The 21,502-nt window shown below is 35.6% G+C and overlaps 1 protein-coding gene across 1 annotated transcript in view; it reads left to right on the plus strand.

The window, feature by feature from the left end:
- Positions 1–21,502, plus strand: part of TBC1D32 (TBC1 domain family member 32) — a 72,388-nt gene that overhangs the window by 29,122 nt on the left and 21,764 nt on the right. The window contains exons 23-26 of the mRNA XM_058801792.1: positions 9,274–9,396; positions 10,670–10,778; positions 11,616–11,709; positions 19,371–19,496. Coding sequence (XP_058657775.1) covers positions 9,274–9,396; positions 10,670–10,778; positions 11,616–11,709; positions 19,371–19,496 — 452 coding nt within the window. The remainder of the gene's footprint in view (positions 1–9,273; positions 9,397–10,669; positions 10,779–11,615; positions 11,710–19,370; positions 19,497–21,502) is intronic.

Here is a 21,502-nt window from a genome sequence, read left to right on the forward strand (position 1 = left end):
TATAGGAATAAGAAGTCTTAAGATGAAATTTGAAAAAAAAAATTGTTCTTCATTTAGGGTTAGACTGTCTCCATAGAAAACTTGACAGAACTTCCATTGATTTAATTAGGATCAAGAGAAAATGAGATGTTTTACAGTTTAAAATAAAGGGTGGTTGGGCACTGGAACAGGAACGTGATAAAAGAACCAAGCCTGACAGAGTTCAAAAAAGCATTTGGACAGCACTCTCAGGCATGTGCTGTGATTCTTGGGGTGTCCTAGGGGTGCAGGTCAGGAGTTAGACTGGATCCTGATGAGTCCCTTCTAACTCAGGATTTACAGTATTAAGACTTACTTAGAGTATTAAAACGTGCAAATAACCGTGGCCTGTATTACCTGAACATGAGAGGTGTTCATTTCAAAGTTCTGTGATCTTTCCTGTGAATGCTGCTGACTGCAGACATCCATGTTCTGTAAATGAACCTTGCCTTGTGTAGTTGATTTGCTCCTTAACCAAATTCCATCAAGAGTTCTAAGTTCAGCAGGAGTTATACCAAATAATATTAGATGCTTAACAGATCTGAAAATGTGCAAATTATAGCAAAAGATCTAATTTTCTTTGCTGTTATGTAGAAATTAAATATTTATGTGATAATTGCAGCATTGAAAAACAGTATGATTTTGTGAAGCAATTGTCTGGAAACATTTCTGCTAGACTTAATACCAGTAATACAGCCAAAGCCACATTCTTTAAATTGTTCACAGATCTACACGGCCATACACTATATATGTGGCTCAACTCAACCCACAGTTGAGTGCTGAACTTCAGATCTCTTTAATTTACAGTGTTATACTGTGAGGTCCTGCTTTTCTTGTTCAAAACAGTTACACATGTACTTGACTGTTAAACAACTTCTGCAATTTAGAACTACACTTTGCTTTGTGTGTATACTGAGCTTCAGTGTCTAAAATTATGCTGGTTATTAGGTGTGCAATTGCATATAAAGCATAAAATACATAGGTATTTCCACAGTCTCTTTAATCCCAAATGCACAGGTATTTGGGATATTTATGTTTGTAGTGTTATGACTTCATTTTCTGGTGGATAGTTTTTTTTGTTTTGAATAAGCATGAATTCTGTATTACAATTTTGAAGGACAGTATGGTAGAGGCTTTGCTGTCAACTTCACTTTTCAAGCTTAACCACTGTAAAGTGGTGTGCATGCAGTAGAAGGCAAACAGAAAACATAGGGAAGCAGAATAGGGTGTGCATAGCCAATATCTCTTAGTCTTTAAAGAGTAATCCCTGTGGTGCATTCATATAGATTAGGGATTGTGTGGTCAAGGGTGAAATACTCAGTTCCACCACAAGCTGTAGCTAATTTCAAATCTGTGGTTCCTTTGGTTTTCTTCTTGTTGTTACTCTTTGGTTTTGTTAGGGTTTTTTTGTTTGTTTGTTTGTTTGCATTTTTGTTTTGGTTTGGTTTTTTGTTTGGTTTTTTTATTTGTTTGTTTTTAGGTTCTTGGAAGTATCTTTGCCTAGGATGATTCTTCAGTAGTTTCAGACAGTGATCTGATATTCCATTAATTGAATCTATTATGTGTTTGTGTGATGAGATTTGTTCACTTGAAAGTCCTTTTAAGCTAACTGGAGGAAAAAAAAAAGGTGTTATTATCATTAATATTATTTATTTATTAAAGGGAAACCTTAGGCAAGAAGTTGGAGATAGGAATAGAAATGTCTAAGTATATAGACAGTTCCTAATTTGTCTATAGAAAGATTTTCAAGCTGTCAGTTCAGCTTTTAGCTTCAAAGCAGATTTACACTTATTTAGAATTGAGAAGTCTCCCAGTTGGCCACTATCAGTTGATAAAAGAATACTGAAGGCTGTCTCAGACACTCTTTTGTACAGGCTGAAAATCTGGATGCACAGGAGCTAATGCAGAAATTCTCAGTGGTCTTTCTGTTGTAGAAGGTTCTGAAATTGCCATCAGAGCACAAATCGTACTAAAAGGAAGTTAGGAGCAGTATATTAATATTAAAGCAATATTTTTTAACATACTAAACAGAGAGTATTTTCTTAGTTTAATGATCAGCTTTATTTCTCTGATACAAGTATACCCATAAATCTGATTTTAAAACATACTGCATATGAGAAATAACAGTTTTCTTAAAATGTGACACTAGAAGTCTTTACCACCTCCCTGTTGAGGCCAAGCTCTTTGAAGAGCTCTCTGTGTCTAACTTATATTAAAAAGGAATCTTTCACATTAATGATATTATATATTATCAACACATTTTGTCTAGTGTTTCAGTACAGTAAATGCATTCATGAGTTTTTACAGCCTGCCAAGAAAATATATGCATAATATATATATTTTCAAAGTCTTTGCCTGAAGGATTATTCAGCTATTTACATATTGCTGTTCTCTCTATTCAGAAAATAGGTTTTCTGTGAATGATAGTGACACTGTTTTATTAGCTGGATTAAAGTGTGGCAGAGTAAGAATTTCTAGCTTTGATAGTCAGGTTCCTGTCTCTAAACAGTATCAATACCCCAAAATAAATTAGAAGATATTCAATTAGTGTTGGCTTGAGTAAAAAACAGGAGAAACAACATTACTGGCATATGCCTACACTATGGGCAGTGGGAAGAGATAAGAGTTGATTTACAGGCAGATCTGCAAAAATTCCCATTTACTAAGTACTTTGTAACACACTGTTCTTGGAATCTCTTTTTTGTGGATATATGATAAAATGGCAGTAATGGGCATTTGAATACTTTAAAGAGGAAAATTAGACTTTTTTTTTCCTTTGGCTATCTTCTTTTTTTTTTTTTCCCAGTGGCTTATTTTAAGCATAAATCAATAAAACTCCTAAATATTGTGAATTCAAAAGATCTTTTGTACATACATTCTGAATCAGAAGGACCTTTGTTAGTTCCACTCTTGTTCACTAAGGTGCTTCCTGCTAGTGAGCTTCAAGCAACTCTGTTAAAATGTTTGGCTTTCTGCAGGGACATACCTGGAAAATTCTGAGGGTAAACCCTTTTCCTTCAGATATGCAAATTGTGACTGTTTAATTTTAAAGATTCAATGAGTTTGCCTGTCATTAGAGATATCTGAAGATAACCCATTTTGTAGAAGTGTAATTTGAACTGCAATGGAAAATAGATTTATTTTAGGCTTCTCTAAGGCAAGGCTGAAAATCCAGCATTTGTTACAATGCCCTGTGTGAATAAATGCATTTCTTTTTCTGTGAGATTAAAGAAAATTGTAAATATTAGTCTAAGTCATATGCTCATCTGTATCAGCATCAGGATTGTAAATCTACTGTCTGCTGCAAATAGAAAAATAATATTGGCTTGTTATTTTCAGGTTTGTGTAATAAAGATTTTGACATTGTTAGGTCACATTTTCTTTGTCATATAAAATAGTATGGTGAATATGTTTTTGTTTGTTTTCTTGCCTACCAAGTGAGTGCAGAGAATTATTAAAATGCATTGTATCTATTTCTGTTGCCCTAAAAAACTAGCAGAGAAAGATTTAGGAAAGAAAATTTAAATGGCTTATAATTTACTGACATCAAAATCAATCAACATCTTGAAATTTGCCTTAAAGCAGTACAGATCGGTCAAAATTTAATCTAGATAATTCCAGTGGAATCCAGGTGAATGAAATAAATGAAAAAAAAAGTGATAGGCAAAAGATAACTTTGTGAGTTTAGGAAATACGAATAATAAATGTTCCTGCATTCTTCTCCATTACTTTGTCAACTGCATTGTAAACAGCTCCTCCATTATATAATAGCATTTTAATAGTGAGGTAGCCTCAGCATGTGAAATAGCTCATTCCTTAATTGTACTTGCATTATGTGTATTAATTAAGAGAATGTGTGATTTTAATGATTGCAACACAATGCTGTTTATATTTAGTCTTCTTTTCCTTTCTCTTTATGAAAGAGCATCATGAGTAGCAGAATCCAAAGGTAAAAGGGGACAGCGTCTGGATTAGCAGTGACTACTAATGATGGGGATTTGCAACAGGCTTGTGCGAGAGTGCTTCCACATTATCCGTGATCATGGAGTTACACAGTTAATTCAGTTTTTTGCTAGCTGATAATTTAATACAAGTTTATTAGGTTTATTAATTTAAAACAAATAGTTATTAAAAAAATAGGAACGGTAGATTCTGTGATCAGATTTTACTTGTTTGTTGACTTTTTTTCCTTTCCTTAACTTAAAATTTTTCACTTCTGATCCTCTAGGCTGGCAAGTGATGCTCATGAAAAGCATTTTTATTTAGCTGGGGAAACTTTTATCATTAGCAATCACGTTACATGTCATTTGTAGGTACATTGGGTAGCTGAAATGGTGTAGGTGGCTCTTTTGCAAATCTTTTCATGTGGAAAACATTGTAAGGAATATGTTAGTCTCTGAGTTTTCTTTCTGGGAGAAACATGACTGCCCTGAGGTAGTAGCTTCCAGCACCTCAGGCACAAAATGTGTAACTCCTGTATCCAGAAACCCATTTTTTTTTTGTTTCAAAACCATGCATCATCCTCAGTGGAGCAATTAGAAGCCTCAATCCTTCAGCTAGACCAAGTGCAGAGGCATCCTCTATCTGCTCATTTCTAATGCCTTGTGTTCAGTTTGCAAAGGCAGCGTGCAAAGCTTTGCTTGGCTGAAGCTTCCAAATGCCCTTTGTGTTCCAACACTGACTGAGTAGCTTTGGACTTCTGTAGGGCTTTTTTTTAGCCATAGTCTCTGTCTACTGGTCTGGCACTTGAAAATAATTGCTGTTCACTGTTTGGATCCATCTTCTCATTGAAGCTTAGGCTCTTACTCAAAGTATAGTAAGGAGTAAATCAAATTATTAATGTAAGCTCTGATGTTAAATGGGCTGTCCTCCATTATGTTAACACTGGAATTGTTTAATGCAAGTTTTGCTTTGGATTTCACTTTTGTTGTACATAGCCATTTAGTGAAAAGGAGGTCCTGCTACTGCAAAGAAGTTCCAGGCGTTGCTCTATTGCTCTTCAGTTTTTAATATTTATTCCTGAGAGATGAAAAAAATGCACCTTCCCTTGTCCCACAGCTGAGCTCTCTACAAATATCATGCTATCTATTTTGCACTGGCCTGATTCAGCCATGCCTATATCTGTAGAAGGCATGTAACTACAAGCCAAAAGAAAACTTTTTACTAAAGACCAATTTAGTCCTCTATTTCAGCATCATGTCACTGTCTATAGCAGAGATGTAAGCATTTTGTGTTTAGTTGGCCATTTTATGTTGCATGCACGCATCCATTACTGAGATTGTAGTATAGTTGACTTTGGATGAGCTGCTTGCTTTTTTTTATGTGGTGGAAATTTTGTCCTGCTTATAGCATAAAATTTTATCTTGTTTCTCTGGAGTCCATACAGACTGGGGTCAAATTTTCTAATAGCACCCCACATGGGTGCTGTGTTTTGAATTTGGGACTAAAAGAGTATTGATAACACAGCATGTTTCCACTGATGTTGTGCAAGCAGCAGCTCAGCAACAGGGCTTTCTTTTTTATCAACATTAGCCATACCTAGGAATGTGTGAGAGGTTGGGAATGAAAACAGCTGGGACAGCTGATCTGAGCTGACCAGAGGAATGTTTTATACCACATAGCATCCCACACTGAGGGCCTTGGAGGCTGGTCTTGCGGGTCTCATTAGTCAGAGACTGGCCAGGCGCGAGTGGTGAGGGATGAGAAGCAGGGTGGGTGCTCAGTTGCTGACTGGTGTCAACTCACCACAGACTGTTACAGCTGCTGTTTTCAAGAGTAAAATCTTGCATCTTTCACTGCCAGCTGAGCATTAGCAGATGTGCCTGAAGTAAGGACAGAACATCAGAGTGGCTTTGGAAAGAACATGTGAAAGTAAGGAAGAATAGTGTATGGTGGTGTTGTGGAAACTGCAGAAAAATAGAAGAACATAATAAAGGTCCTGTTTGAGAGAAACATGGTTTGATATTGGGAAAAAGAACAGAGAACATGCTCTTTTGTGTTCTTAAAAGGAACTCCTAGAAAAAATACTGAGGTGGTCATAAGCTATGCTCATAATATGCATTTTTAGCAACTCAGAGTAAATCATGGACAGTTTATTATATTATTTTCAGGCAGAAAAATTTAGAGAGACAGCATAAAAATTAGCGAAGTTTATTTACTAGCTGATTTATATCCCACAAAGGAGCTTTTGTTTTGTCATAATTAAGGAAGTCAATATGATTCCACATAGCAAAACTAAGGAGATAGCCCGTGGAACAAAACAGTAGTTAGAATGCTTTCTTTTAGATTAGGGATTTCTTCGGTGAAGTAATAATTGCGAAATTGTAGTTCAAGGGGTAGAATCCAGGGAGGAATTTTCAAGAAAAATGGATAGGGGAGGAAATGCAGAGTTCAGAACAAAATTACTTATTCCTAGCATATTTTCACAACTATGATATGTATTTTGATATTTCTGAATTTCTTTGAAACTGCTCTTCTATAAAGGACTGCCTTCAGAGAAACTTTTATTTTATATGCATTACAGTTTGTTCCTGGGTGTGTGGTATATTTTATTAGTAGTACACACTACAACAATCACAGAATTACATAATCAGAATTGAAAGGGAGATGGAAGGTTGTGTAGTACAACTGCTCTGCTCAAAGTAGGTTCAACTATAGAGCATTACTCAGGGCTGTGTCCAGTCTGGTTTATAGTACTGTCAAGGCTGGTGATCCTGCAGCATCTTTAGGCAATTTGTTCCACTGTTTTACTACCGTCACAGTATATTAAAATGGAATTTCCTTTCTTTCAATTCATGGCCTTTGCATCTAGTCTTTTCACTGGGTATCACTGAGAAGAGTCTGACTCAATTTTCAAACCTTCCTGTTAGATATTGATACACATTGACAGGATCTCCCCTGAGGGTTCTCCGGGCTGAGCAGTCATAGCTCTCTCAGCTTTTCCCTATGTCAGATGGCCCAAGCCTTAATCGTCCTCTTGGCCTTTTGTTGGACCTGCTCCAGTGCATCCTTGTCATGCTGTGACTGGTGAGGTCAAAACCAGACCCAGCACTCCAGGTATGACTTCACCAGAACCAGTAGAGAGGCAGGGTCACCTCTCTCCAGCGACTTTTGGCAGCACTCTTCATTACACAGCCCAGGATGGTGATTGCCCTCAAGGACATGTTTCTGGCTCGTGTTCAAGCTATTGACCATCAGGACCCCCAGGTCCTTGACTGCAAAGCTGCTTTATGACTGATTGTCCCCAGCCTGTACTGTTGCTGGGCTCTTCCCAGGTACAAGAACTTCATCAAAGTGTATCTTCCAATTTTCAGCAGTATTTAGGTTGGGAGTCTTTCTAAAGAAAATTTAAAAAGTATCTCAAAAATATATGCTTGATCATATTGTGTTATGTCTGTAAAGGTTTTATACATTCTCATAAGCATGTACTTCTTATAGATGAGATACTGAGATGGGGAGTCTGATCCAATTCTTATGTTCCAAAAACAAACAAAAAAGACAAAAAACTCCATAGCTGTATTCAAGCATATTTACAAATATACTTACTATAAAAAGTGAGTTATTTTTTTTTAATTGGAAACTTTATACATCTATGACTTTGGAAGGTAATTAATGGATTAGCATGATTAACCAAATAACCTCTACTTCAGTAGTTGCATTTTTAAATGTCTTTTTCTATGTAGTTGAAAATTTCACTAAATGCCCAAGCAGTGGCTGCATACTCTAGATCTTGTGTATTTCATCATTTATTCTACCACTATTCCATCCACCTAATTTTATTTGCTCATGGTTGGTTGCTCTTGTTGTTTTATTTTTTGCTCTGTCTTGCCTACCAGAGGAGATGATGTTATAAAGCATTCTCAGCTACTAGTCTTCTCCCAAGTGGTTTTTAACTGCTGGTCTTTGCCACTTACTGTACTTCACAGAAAAACATTATCCATCTTCATAATGGTTTCAGAGCTCTTTTCTGGGTTTTTTCTTCTAAATAATAATAAAAATTATAGTTGAACTGTCATTTCTTCTTCTGTGATTTCAAAAAGTACTGAGAACAAATTGATGTCACAAAATAGTTAATGTAAAAGAAATAAAGCTGAAGAATACTGAAACTGAACACAACAAGTTGTTTAAAAAACAACAGAAAAAAACCTGAGACATAATCTCATCTTGGCTGTTTAATCCTTGGCCACAACTGTATAAATTTGCAGGTGTTAAATTATTGAGAGAATGGCTTATGAATTTTTGCTTTTCTCAGTAGAAACATATGAGGAATTCCATGGAAGAAAATAAGCTTTGACTAACAGACTATGAATTTAAAACAGTATATTTTCTAGTTCATATAAAATCTTATGTGAATGCAAAATATAATGCTGATCAGCCTTAATTTATGTTGCATTTTATGACTGTGTTAAAACAGGAAATAAAACCAGTAACAAGAATGTTTAGTTACATTGTTTTCCTTGAACTGGAAGCCCTCAATGAAATTATTCTGTTGTGGTCTTAGAGTGATTAGATTAGTTAAAACAAAAATTAATGTGATTTGGACTGTTTTATTTCAGATTTATATAAAAATATATTGGAGTACTTACCCTGTTAATTTGCCCCAAAGTTATGAAAGAAAATTGTATATAATGTACTGTCTTGTGCACTTGTTATTATTCATTTCATTTACCGTTTTTGTTTCTCTGAAAAAACCTAACCCGGCAGATTTGTTGGTTATGTTACATGCTAAATCTTTTATTGCTTTTGAACTGCGTTAAATGTGATTATACAGAAGGTCTTAAAAGCCTCTTTTCTAAATAAAAGATATTTTTTTACCTCCCTTCCTTCTTCCCCCTTCAGACAACCTAATTTTGAGTTGCTTTACCAGCCTATTATTGTATAATTTCCTTATATTTCACATGGAATGTCTTACTAAGCCTGTATCATTTTTGTTACAGTGTGATGTAAATTCAAAAGTGACTGAGCTGACCAGTGGGTATTTTCTCTGGTTGTTCAGTGCACACAAAAAAACCAACTGTTGGGAACCATTCCCTGTTTGCTTAAGGTTGTGCCACTTGAGTGGTTGAAACGGATATTAAAGTGTTCCTGACCTAGTTGTATGTGAGGTTTTTTCAGGCACTTCAAGTGGGTTTTTTTGCTGTTTTTTCCTCTTCTCCCTTTCCATTGCAAGATCTCATAAACATGTTTACCCTTGTCTTTCTGTGAATTACTGGAGTCCTGACTGATGTACTACCATTTCAATGTCTCCTTCTGCAGGCTATTAAATGTGCTGTGCTGTGAGCTCAATACCCTTTTACTCTTGGAGACTCAGTATAAAGTGTCACAAGTTTTACTAACTGCTCAGGAGGAAAATGTCACAGAAACTTTGGAAGGACCAGGGTAAGAAGTGATTGATGTAAATGTTATTTTAACTATCAAACTCTTCTCCTGAGAACAAATACATAAATGCTTTAGTAGCTTTAAACATACAAATGCTTTCACTTAAACTGGCTTCTAATGTCCGTAAATTTCCTTACATGCAGGTTTGTCAGCAGTTTTAAATTATGAAAAGAATAATAGCCTTCTCTTTCTCCCATGTTCACCCCAAAAGTATAAAAAATAAAAAAGCAATTTTTTTTTACTTTTTAGTTATATTACTCTTAAGTTGTTTCTAAAACAAAAAGTGTTTAAAACTTGTGAAAATAAGTATGCCTTCTAATTTTATATATTTTTTAATATTATGTATTTAATATAAAATCAGGGTATTTTAATGTTCATGAATTACAGGCATCATACTTTGGGGTTTTTATGGGGGACTATTTTTGTTCTTGTTGTTATTATTTGGTTTGTAGCTTTGTCAACTCTCCAACAGCTTATTTGTAGCTTAGTCAACTCCCCAGCTTCTATGACTTTCCACTGCTGTCTTCTAAATAAAATTGCATAGTGCATCCTTTCAAAAGAAAAAAAGTATTTTTGGGACAGAAGCGGACAGTCATTTAGTTACTGATGTTTTTTCCTTTCTCATGGCATGCTGAGTTTGAAGTATTTTCCTCTTACTGTTTGTTATATGGGACCATTACAGAATGTAAGTCAAACAGTTTGGGTGAAGATGATAGTTATTTACTATTTGAACATGAAAGCTGCTATTTCCCTTCTAAGGAAAAACTTTTATTAAGAAACTTGGTGAATAAAACCTGGATGTTACTGCTTTCAAAGATTTTGTACCTTGGGCTGCACAGTGATTTCAGACAGCAAGTTGTCTCTGTTTCAAGTAGTGAACAACTCTGCTTATTTGTGACAGCAGAAATATACTGGTAGGCAAAATAAGGAGCAAATTTTTATGGTCCATTAACTGTCACTGCCCTAATTATATAATTTTTTATGTGACATAAGAAAATCTCTGAGATTTTCTACTCTTTTGGGTCCAGTAATTGCTCAAATTTTTCTAATCAGTAGTAGGTAGGGAAGCACACAGAACAATGCTTGGAGACATCTCAAAATACCTAATGTTTCTGTTTATTTATGCCTATTTGTATTCCAGCCTGTGTTTTAACTCTGGTATGTTTCTCAAAATATTCTTGCTTCTTTAAGTTTTCTGAATTAAATAGTCAATAAATCAAAGCTTGTCATTTTTAAAGGTTTGTTGTGTTTTGTTTGCGGTTTTTTTCCACAGAGTTTTTATAATTGATGGTCTGTCAGTGGAGAGAAACCATGTTCTTGTAAGGATAAATCTGATTGGAGGACCACAGGAAAGGATATTGCCTTTGAGAGAATTAGATAAGGTTAGAATTTTAAGTTTACCAGTTTCTTTCTGTACCTTCTGCCTTCATTAACTGAACATTTTTGCTGATAATTAAGCATGTGAAAAATTATTTAACACCAGACCACCTTTAGCTTTATGAAGTGTTAATATTTTAAAGAAGTGATACGCTGAGCAAATACATTGCTCCCACTATCTGGGGATTGCCATGTACCTAGGAGATGCTATGTTCAGATGGCATCTTTATTTTGCTCCATTTTAATGTTACTTTTTAAGTGAACACAATTTGTTTGGATTTTTCCTTTTATATTACTGTGAATTCTTTACTAACTTTCCATTTATCTTTGTATTATTTGATATTTTTTCCATTCTTGGGTTCTTATATGCAGTATCTAATACCTAGAGCTTTCATTAATATTCTAACAAAGGAGTGTTTGTCAGGCAACTTCTTTAAATGTTCTACTTCTCACTGGCTGTCAGTCTCATAAAGATGAAATGCAGATTACTGTCAGCACAACAAAGACACCTAAATCAATATATAAAGTTGGAAATACAGTTTAGTAGGTTGTTGGGGTTTCTTTTTTATATTTTTTGTAAAACTTGCAATTTCCTTTGTGGTTGAAAAAAGGAACTGTAAAATCAAAACTGTCAGTGATATATATGCCATAAAAAATTATATATTCTCAAAGCTTTTTGGATTTTCTATCCTTTTTTTTTGGTGATAGCACATCTGATTGGAAGTTGTAGTATCAAACAATTTTGGTGCATAGGCTGTAATTCTCGGAACTGTACCTTTGTTAATCGAGAAAAAGCTATTAATGTTTCTGTTAAATTAATTTATTTCTGTTCGTGTTTCTAGGACAGCGGTCTATATCCTTGGCCAATGTTTTCATCGCTCCCTGTGCCAAAGTGCTATCTTGCAGAAATTCCTAGGAAAGCTGAATCCAGACAAGGTATGTAGAAAGCATGCGAGCAGTGTAGATTTCATGCAAGTATCTCAGTCAATTTAAAAATTTTCTTATTCCTTCCTGCCTACACCCTGCTCCCCACGCTCATGTCCCACTGATCATAATCTCATGAAAGACTTAAGGTTATTTCAGTGCTGGCTGCAATTGTAGCTAAATAAGTTGGTTTAGTTTTGCTTGTCTGGCTTTGTGCAACTGTCAATCTGGAAAGCTGTTTGGTAATCTAATTCTTATGCACACTTCAAGATTAACCTCCTGTACTGGTTTCTGGTGGGTGACTCATAAGGTACATTTATATCATCTCTCTAGTAACTGAAGCAAGACAGTTTGCTTAAACTGCAGAGTTCTTTGTACACTATTTTCGTGATTCACATCCCTGTGTTTACTGAGCTTGGTGGTGTGTGAAATAGACAGCGTTTAGGATAGTTGGTTTCCACATTGAACATCAATTTGGAATGTGAGCAGACTGAAGAATCCTTTCAAGAGCTACCTAGGCACAGCAGTTTAATTCGCACAGAGAAACTCTTTAAAGGTTTTAGTTTGCGTAGACAATGCAAAAGAATCAGGTGAATTGTTTGGTAAATAAATAATTCATTGTATTTATCCATGTTTACTATATCCCCGAGATGAACTTATTAGAAATTATGAATTTCCTTAGCAGAGACAGATTTACAGAAATGATAGAAATTTTATATTAACTGTGGACTATAAAATAGTCTGTTTGTATATATCTGGGGGGAAAAAATTAAAAGGTGATTTCCTACTCTGACCAGAAGAAAGGCCATATAGTTATAAAAGAAGGGAGTTTTCTGTATCTTAGCTTTTGTAATACTGTTCCAGGCTTCCCAAGGCAAGTTTCATAAGACAATAATCAGATAATGGTGAAGTGGGTGTTTTCGAGGAGGCAGTAGTGTTGTTCTTGGGTTGGAAAAGCATATTGTATTATTATTATTATTGTTATTCTCAGAATGTGTTCAAAGGATCCCTCAGTTCTCTTGTTCAGAATAATTCTGTTGTTCATCATTACCCAGTGGGCCAATGAAATAAATATTACAGTTATCACATTTGTGGATGACAGCCAACTAAGTAAATTTGCGTAAAACTTTGATTAAAAGTAAATTTGCTGAATTGAAATGTCAAAGGTTTTCAAATGAGTTTGAAAAATTGAAATCAAAGAAATATTTTAATTTGGAATGGCATTTTTGATGTTAAGGGTAACTGAAGTAAAAGATTATATAACTGCAAAATGAACAGAATGTTTGGTAGTGGCATCAAAATATTTTGTGTTTGTTGTTTGAAAATAAAAGGGAAATAAACCATTGAAAGTGTTCTATTTCAGTGCTAGGTTAAAGAAATAACAAGCCACTCAATTGTGAACATAGTATTTGCCAGACTGAAGCTTTCAGGATGTGCAAGTTATTTTGAAAGAAAGCATTAGAATAAATAGATCAAAAATTAAAATAATGAGATTCATAAATTGCTATTGTAGTGCTTGCAAAAAAAGAAATCAAGAGCATGAATAGAAAATGGAGAATATCTGAACTCTATTTTTAAGCACTATGATATGGCAGCAATAGAAGTTTTCTTTCACAAGAGAGTTTAAAAATGCGATTGCAAGATGGATCCATGAGTTACATTTATACAAGATCTTACAACTTTATTGTTGTGAATATTCAGAATTCATGTTGTGTGCTACTCAGATTGCTTGGAGTTGAGAAAAATACTTGTTGAATTTTCATTCTGCTTCAGGGTTCACACAGACTTCTGACTGGCAAGAATTCTGCAGTCATTGTGTGAGTGGGAATGCATGACTGCTTCATTGTATCTGTTGACAAGGATTGAGCGCCAGCACAATGTCTGTTTCCTGAACCTGCCTGTGTTCAGATTTCATGCTGTAGTGTTTCATTATGTAACCTGTGAGGTATCATTCTGGTGCCCTTATTTTGGTGTTTCTATGACATGAATAATTAAGACTGGTAGATTCTTAGTACTGTTAAAGAATGTATAGTTTCTTTGGCTGAAAAAGCTGCAACTGGAGCTGTCATCCTGTCTGTCCTGACCTCTTATTCGTGTCCTCTTTTATTGCTGAAGAGGATTTCACCTTTTCTTTGTACTTTGAAAATATATCATATATACATCACATAATTGTGATGGCACATGTAAAAACGTAACCTGAGTTGATTTTTTTAGTATATTTATATAATAGATGGAGATGGCTTGTGAGCATTAAAAAAAAAAAAAAAAAGATTTACAAATGTGCCTTGAATATGGTACTGCTAATAGTCCTGTTTATGACCCTCCTTTCTGATGGAGTTGAATGACAGATGCTATAACAGAATATTTTGGAACTAGTGTGGCCAAGCTGAGGTCAGGGAAAAGGAAGCTTCATTTCCAGATCTCAGGACTTCTTTTATCCTGTATCTGGTATAATGGAAACCATGGATAAAACTGAAAGTAGCTTATGAGTGGTGGTTAATTAAAAGGACTTGTTCACATGGAGATTTCCAGCATGAAAACCCAGGAAGTGGGTAGGGGCTTTATTCTATAAATTCTTTTGGAAAACAGTGCTAATGTGCAACACTGACACCTTACGGTTCAGCTGTAATAAAAAGCAGAGCAGTGGTAAATCTGGCATTGTATGGAACCTGTTTTCTAGCACAAAGGCCTGAAGGTTGTATGTAACAGAGCTCTTCTTTTAACACTCTTGCTTTTATTCTATTCTGTGCTATTATAGTGATCACAGACCCTGGCAAGAGCATATTTTGACTCACTGAATAAAAAAGGACTCCATTGTAATTTAGTAACTGCACTGATGTAGTAGAGTATCTCTTTGAGAACACTTTGAGTAAGCAGACTCGCTCCAAAAATATGTTTGTATTTGAGGAAAACTTGCAGTGCGTCAGTGTTTACAAATATCTGTCCTGGCTTTACAGGTGCTAGGTATTTGTTCGTGTGGTATATGAGTCTGCAGGATAGGATTTATGGAAAAATAAATTTGGTTGATTGTATGTTAATATGCTCTAATAATTTCAGCCAGTAGTTAGAGTTTGAAAACTACTGGATAGCCATATGCTAATGATTCACTTCTGTCAAAGATAACTTATAGTGAAACTTCAAATGATTTATGTGGATCATTATTTATATGTGAAAATTAATTATGCCATTTCTACTTGTTTATACTCCAGCAAGAAACCCTGTTGCTTTTCATGTTTATTTGTTCAATTATTATTTTATTAAGGTAATTTGAGGAAGAACTATTAAGTAATTTTCAAAGAGTGATAATTATATTCAGGAAACAACTGTGTAAAGATTTTTTTTTTGAACTTGTAATATTAACTATAGTGTCGATTATTAAAACTCTTTACAAGGCTATTAAACTGTAATATTCACTCTTCTATTTGTACAGAATATGTTTTTCTTTTCTCCTCCTAGCTCTGCAGTTATGACAGTTGGTAATGACTGTGGCTGAAGAATATTTTCTGTAAATGTCCTGCAGTGATGCATTCACTGCTTGACATTTCCCTAAACTTGGGTATTCCACCATTCATTAATCTTATTTTCTTCTGAAATCATACATTCCAGAATTGGTACCAAAAATGTGGTTATTTGTTATCAAAAGAATTTTGCCAATTTATCTCAGCCACTGCTATCTGAGTTCTTTGCTTTAAACTTCTAACTTGAATGGGAACATGCTGCCATGTTTACAGTTTGATTTCATTGAGGGTTTCTTGTTTGTTTGTTTACTTGTTTGTTTTGTTTGGTTTTGTTTTTTTAATCTGATTTAATTCTTTTTTTTAATACCTGGTATTAGCAGTGTTTAAGTTTTTTTAAAATTTTCTCTGTCCAAGAATCAGCTGTATTATCTTTTCTGTTATTCCTTATAATGTCACATAAATGCCTCTATCACCTACACTTCTTTGACTTGTACTCCTTTTTATATTTGCCGTGATATTAATGTACAAGTCTGTTGCCTTTTGCTTTTAAGTCCACTCAATTAAAAAAAGGTGAAAGAGTAGTAAGGTCTATGAGAAATGCACATAAGCTTTCCTTAATTATACATCTCTATATGGATTTGTTTCTATGTACTAGCCGAAAAATTGTAGTCAGGTTATTAATCTCTCAGTTTAGATTTTGAATAAGATATGCATGGATTTACAGATCTTAGTTATTAATCACAGAAAAACACTTCTGCCACAAAGCACAGTCAGATGAGAAGGTGCTTGTTGCATTTCTTATGTTTTATAAAACATTGATGAATTTTTCTGTGTCTTACTAGCTTTAGAAGATCTAAACAAGCTAGCTGAAGAATTATTTGAAGAAGTATAAAGCAGCATCTTTTAGAAAAGGGACATCAATTTAAACTTGCTGTTATGATGCAGTGGTTCAGATTTCATACGTGTGGAAGTGTAACTTATTTATAGTGCAATTTCATAGCTTCGTAAACTAGTGAATGTGGGAGTTTTGTTTTTTTTTTTTTCATGGGATTACACAGAACAACCAATGCTAGCACAAGGTAAGTACAAGTAATGGATGGGATGGCAAAATATAGCTACGTGTGAAGAAGAGAGCAGAAGTGCAGCAGATTAGTTAAATTGACATTAGCTTCTTTTCAATGATGTCCATATTTAAAAGCTTGCTAGCTTTTAAATTACTAAGACCTACCTCAGTAGAGGAAGGTGTTAGTCATTTTCTTCCTCATATTTTCTCTTCCTTCTATTTTTTTCTCCTTCCCCTATTCCCTCACCTTGTATCCTTCACATCATTCAGAAGGTCTAGTATTTTTTCAGGAAAAAAATCAAATTCAAGTCATTAATTTAGAATAACTTGTGAACTCATTTAGTGACAAACCAGAAAAGAGAAGAAATAAAAGCAGGACATCTGTTTCTCAGTGTTGGTGGGTTTGGAACACCTGTAGTGGTAATGGTAGTGTGACAGCCTGCCCTCAGTAACACATAATATACATAGCCCAGAACTATGTCGTTCCTTAAGTTTCAGCTACAGGGTAATACTGTTGGGCAAGTTATAGTTGCCTACAGAATTGTGAAAGCAAGCTGCTGTTTTTTAGATATCATGAGTGTTTGGAAACAATTGTCATTCCAAAAACCCCCCAAGGTTCTGTCTTTTTTTTTTTTTGTACTATGATGACCTGCTGGCAGAAGTGATAGTCCACATTTAATGACAAGTTAAGGGAAGCAGTGGTTTACCTGGAAGAAAATAAGCTGCAGTGAGTTTCCACAGTATGATACCAGTTTCAGTTTGTACTGGATATATTAAATACATGACTGCACCACAGTATCTTGGTTGCATGGATCTCTGGTACATTGACTGATTAAGTCTCAGCTTGTAGTCTCTGATCCTTGTCTGGCAAACTGAATTACTACAATCCTTGAGGAAGTAAAATAACTATTTAACTTGTATCAAGGAGTGTTTCTTTGCAGCTCCAGGATTTTCTTCAATACTCAACTGTTTCAGAAATAACAAAAAAGGGCAGAGAAAGAACTAGAAATCATACTGATAATACTGTAAGAGTTAAATCCTTCTTCACATTAAATTTTCATAAGTAAGCTGTTCTAAGCATCACTGCGTGTTATTTGGGAATATACTGAGGACTTATTTGAGAATAACAAAGAAATTTCAGGTTAATTAATTTGGAGGCATTATTAATTATAATAATCAAGTTATTATAATAAGATTGTTTTGAAATATTATGTATTGTATAATAAATTCCAATGACAGGGATACAATCTACTAATTAGAAATCATTAAGGTTTTTAGATGAGCTTAAAATAAATTACATGCAAAATCATAATTCTGTTGAAAATATTATAATAATCTAAAAAGAATAAGATCATTTGAAAAGAATGTTTTGAAATAGAAATGGTATAAAGAAGTAAAAGTACCAGCAAATATTTTTCATATCCATAGACTGGCTCAAACTATTGACACTTGATCTGGTTTAGGGCAAATTTAGGGAGGAAGTCTCTGGAGAGGTTTCTCTAGAAAGCAGATTCAAGTGGCCCCTCCTCCCACCAGCTTGGGAGAAAAAATTTCCTTCAAGAAAAATGGAAAAAACTTTATTTAACAAGCAAAGTACTCGCAAACATGAAAAATGTGTAATATTAATTGTCCAACAGCAGAGGGATTGTACACAGCTGGAGTGAATGCATGTGCATTTGCTTTGTGTCAGGTACCATCTTTATTTTTCTCCTCCAGATGGCCAGAAAGTATTTCATAGCAGCATCAAGGACTCTGGGAGCCAAGTTACCTGGTAGTTGCCAAGTGCCCTGGCAGCCAAGAGAGCGAGCTGTGTCCTGGGGGGCATCAGGCACAGCATTGTCAGCTGGGCAAGGAGGGGATTGTCCTGTCCTGGGGGCAGTTTTGGGCACCACAACATAAAAAAGACATTAAGCCATAAGAGAGTGTCCAGAAGAGGGCAGCAAGGATGGTGGATGTCTGAAGGGGGGAGCTTTCAATGGAGTGGTTGAGGTCATTTGGTCTGTTCAGCCTGGAGGAGACCTCACTGTGATCTTCAAAATCCTTACAAGTGGAAGGGGAGGGGCAGGCACTGATCTTTTCACACTTGTGATCAATGACAGGATTTGAGGAAATGGTATGATGCTGAGTCAGGGGAGGTTTAGATTAGACATCAGGAAAATGCTATTCATCCAGAGGGTGGTTGGGTACTGGTACAGGCCTCTCGAGGCAATGGTCAGAGCAACAAGCTGTGAGTTCAAGAAGTGTTTGGACAACACTCTCAGGCACACGGTGTGATTTTGGGGTGCCCTGAATAGGGCCAGGAGTTGAACTCGATGATTCTGATGGGTCCCTCCCAACTTGGCTTATTCTGTGATTGTATAATAGAAAAGCAAAACCATGCACACAGACAAAGCAAAATTAATTCACTGCATCCAGGTGGCAGGCAGGTGTTCAGCCATCTGCAGGAAAGCAGGACCCCATCACCTGTAATGGTTACTTAGGGAGACAAATGCAATCACAGAAATAATTAGGTTTGAAAAGACCTCAGATATTATTGAGTACTGCCTTTGAACACCACCATGTCACCAACCATGTCATCATGTCAGCATCACTCAGAATGTTCCTCCCCTTCCTTTTTCTTCCCCCAACTTTATATACTGACCATGTCATATGGTATAAAATACCTGTTTGGTCAGTTTGGGTCACCTGTCCCAGCTTTGTCTCCTCCCAATTTCCCATGCACCCCCGGCCTCCTTGCTGGGGTAGCAGTAGGAAAGCAGAAAAGGCCAAATCTGTACAAGCTCTGCTCTGCTGACACAGATCTCTAGAACATCTCTAGATTATCACCTCTAGATTATCTGCAGCACAAATCCAAAGCATAGCCCCATACCAGCCGTGTGAAGAAAATTAATTCTACCCCAGCCAAAATAAGCCCAAAATCCCATCAGTAAATGGAATGTTTTGTATAAAGCAGAATGTCATCAGTTTTAGGACTGCTTCTCTGGTTTAATTGTCTTAGGAAAAGGCATATTTATGTAGTCTTTTCTTAAGAGGTCTGAAATACATGTGGCAATGGAGTTGGGGCTACATGATCTTTGAGGTCCCTTTCAACTCAAACTATTCTGTCAGTGTATGATCATTATAGAATAACACTAATTTATTATTTCTTCTAGATAAAGATCTTGACAAGCTCTTAAAACTCTTAAGAAGTCCAGACAAGCCAACTGGGTGGGCAGAAGTTTGTAGAAAACAGTTCTGCAAAGTCATGAAAACCAGACCAGATAGCATCAGTGGACCAAGTGAGTATGACTTAAGAAGTTTAACAAAGAAAGCAGACAAAAGACCACTATTAAGAAACTAATTATTTTCATTGAGGAGTACATTATCTATACAAGTAGTCCATAATTCTGTGTTGATTATGAAAACTATTTCAATGGTATTTTCCCAAGAAAGCAAGGTTTATGCATTTTATGTCCTATTTTTCACTTTACGACTATTGTCCCTCTATGTTGTCAGTGAAACTTGACAGAGAAAGAGGGCTCAGATACAAGTCTTTGTTCCAGATCTTTAAAGGGTCCATTATTGAGATACTGAGAAAATGAAAATGAAAGCCTGAAAGAAAACAGACTTTTCTCAGAGACTAGTGAATGAGTTAACATGGGTTGGGAAATTATATTTATGGGCAATTTCTGAAAAAAAAAAAAATCAGAATTAAACCATACGAAGCATCAAAGAATTAATTCATTCAGGTTTTTCTTAATTTTCATATGCATTTCTAATGAACAGTATGATCATGAAGTACTATAGCTCAGTAAAAAGCCAAAGCAAAAACACAGATCATCGATATGACATAAATCATCTGAAGTAAGACATAATAATTCCCTTGTGATATATAAGCTTGTGTAGCAATAAAGAAGTGAAGTGTTCTCAGAAATTTCAGGCTTCTATTCCTGTAGGAATTCTGATTATGGTCACTTGTTTACAGGTGCCCAAGGTTTCCCTTTATGTTATTTGGATAAGCAGTTAATACAACTGGCTGTTGCAAATCTCTTCAGATGTTCTGTATCTGCTTGGAGATATTTCAGAAGCAGCAAAATATCTGCAGCTCTGTGGTTTGAGACAACATCATGTTTGCTGAATCACTTTACAAGAGACAGCTGTACTGCCGTGTATCTTTTGCAGCTTGCAAAGCTCTCCCAAATTTCAGAGGAGTGAGAGACTTCAGTCCAGATGCCCAGAAATCAAAATTTTCTCTATAGTTACAGATGGAGCAATCTCCATGGTTTACAGAACAAAGATGCCCACTTGTGCTTTCTTTACTGGGCCCATTCTAAGGGGGACTGATATTAACAGGAGTTAAACCAGAATATAATGGGAGAAGATAACATTAGACTCAAGGACTGTATGGAGTAATGTATATTGATTTGTTAAAAATATTCTGTGATCTGTTGTAAGGATTACTAGATGGTGAATCTATAGAACTTGCTTGAACTCCATCAAAAAATTCTTGAGCAAACTGTACAGTATCAATATCTGCAATTCACCCTTCCCATGTTGATTACTCTCCGAGCCACTCGGTCAATACTTTTGTGCTAAATGCTCTGGTAATGCATTGCTTTTGAGATGTCCTTAGACTGGTGTTTTCTCTGCTAAAGCATCACCTCTGACTGTAGCTTTTAAGTAATTTCTGTTCTCAAACATCGAAATCTGTTTTTTGAAAGGCTTTATTGAACTGCTGGAAGGAGATACAAACCTTCCCAGGCTTGCATATCTTTTAATACATCAGGACTGAAAGTCTGGGAATTTTCTTGGTCTCCTAACACAAAACATTGTAGACAATCAGCTCCTACAGTCTGGTGTTCTAAGCACAATAAGCAGATGACAAAGGCATTCTTCCAGTCATTCCTTCCATTAAGGTGCCACAGATCTGTGGGTGTTAGGGTGTATAGCTCCTTGTTTTCTTTGGGTCACTTACCAGCAAGAGAACCATGGGGAGAGCCTTTGGCCGGGTTATGTCTTGGCTTCTTTTGGACTACACATTACAATATTTGTGGCCTCCCTCAAGTGTCTTTAGTACATCTAGAAAAGAACTTTCTGTGTATTTCCATCTAAGCTTTGGCAGAAAAAGAACCAGGCAAATCAACTCCTCTGAATAAAACCTTAGGTTTATGTAGAAAGTTATTATTCTGTATGAATCTAGGCTTAGCATAATGCATGTTCAAATAGTTTACATGACTGAGAGATGGCTTGTGGCTTTGGTTTTTTTTTTCTCTTGAACCAGAATCTCATCTTGACTAGTTCAGCC

Source organism: Ammospiza caudacuta, chromosome 3 (genome assembly GCF_027887145.1).
Source record: "Ammospiza caudacuta isolate bAmmCau1 chromosome 3, bAmmCau1.pri, whole genome shotgun sequence".
Taxonomy (NCBI): domain Eukaryota; kingdom Metazoa; phylum Chordata; class Aves; order Passeriformes; family Passerellidae; genus Ammospiza; species Ammospiza caudacuta.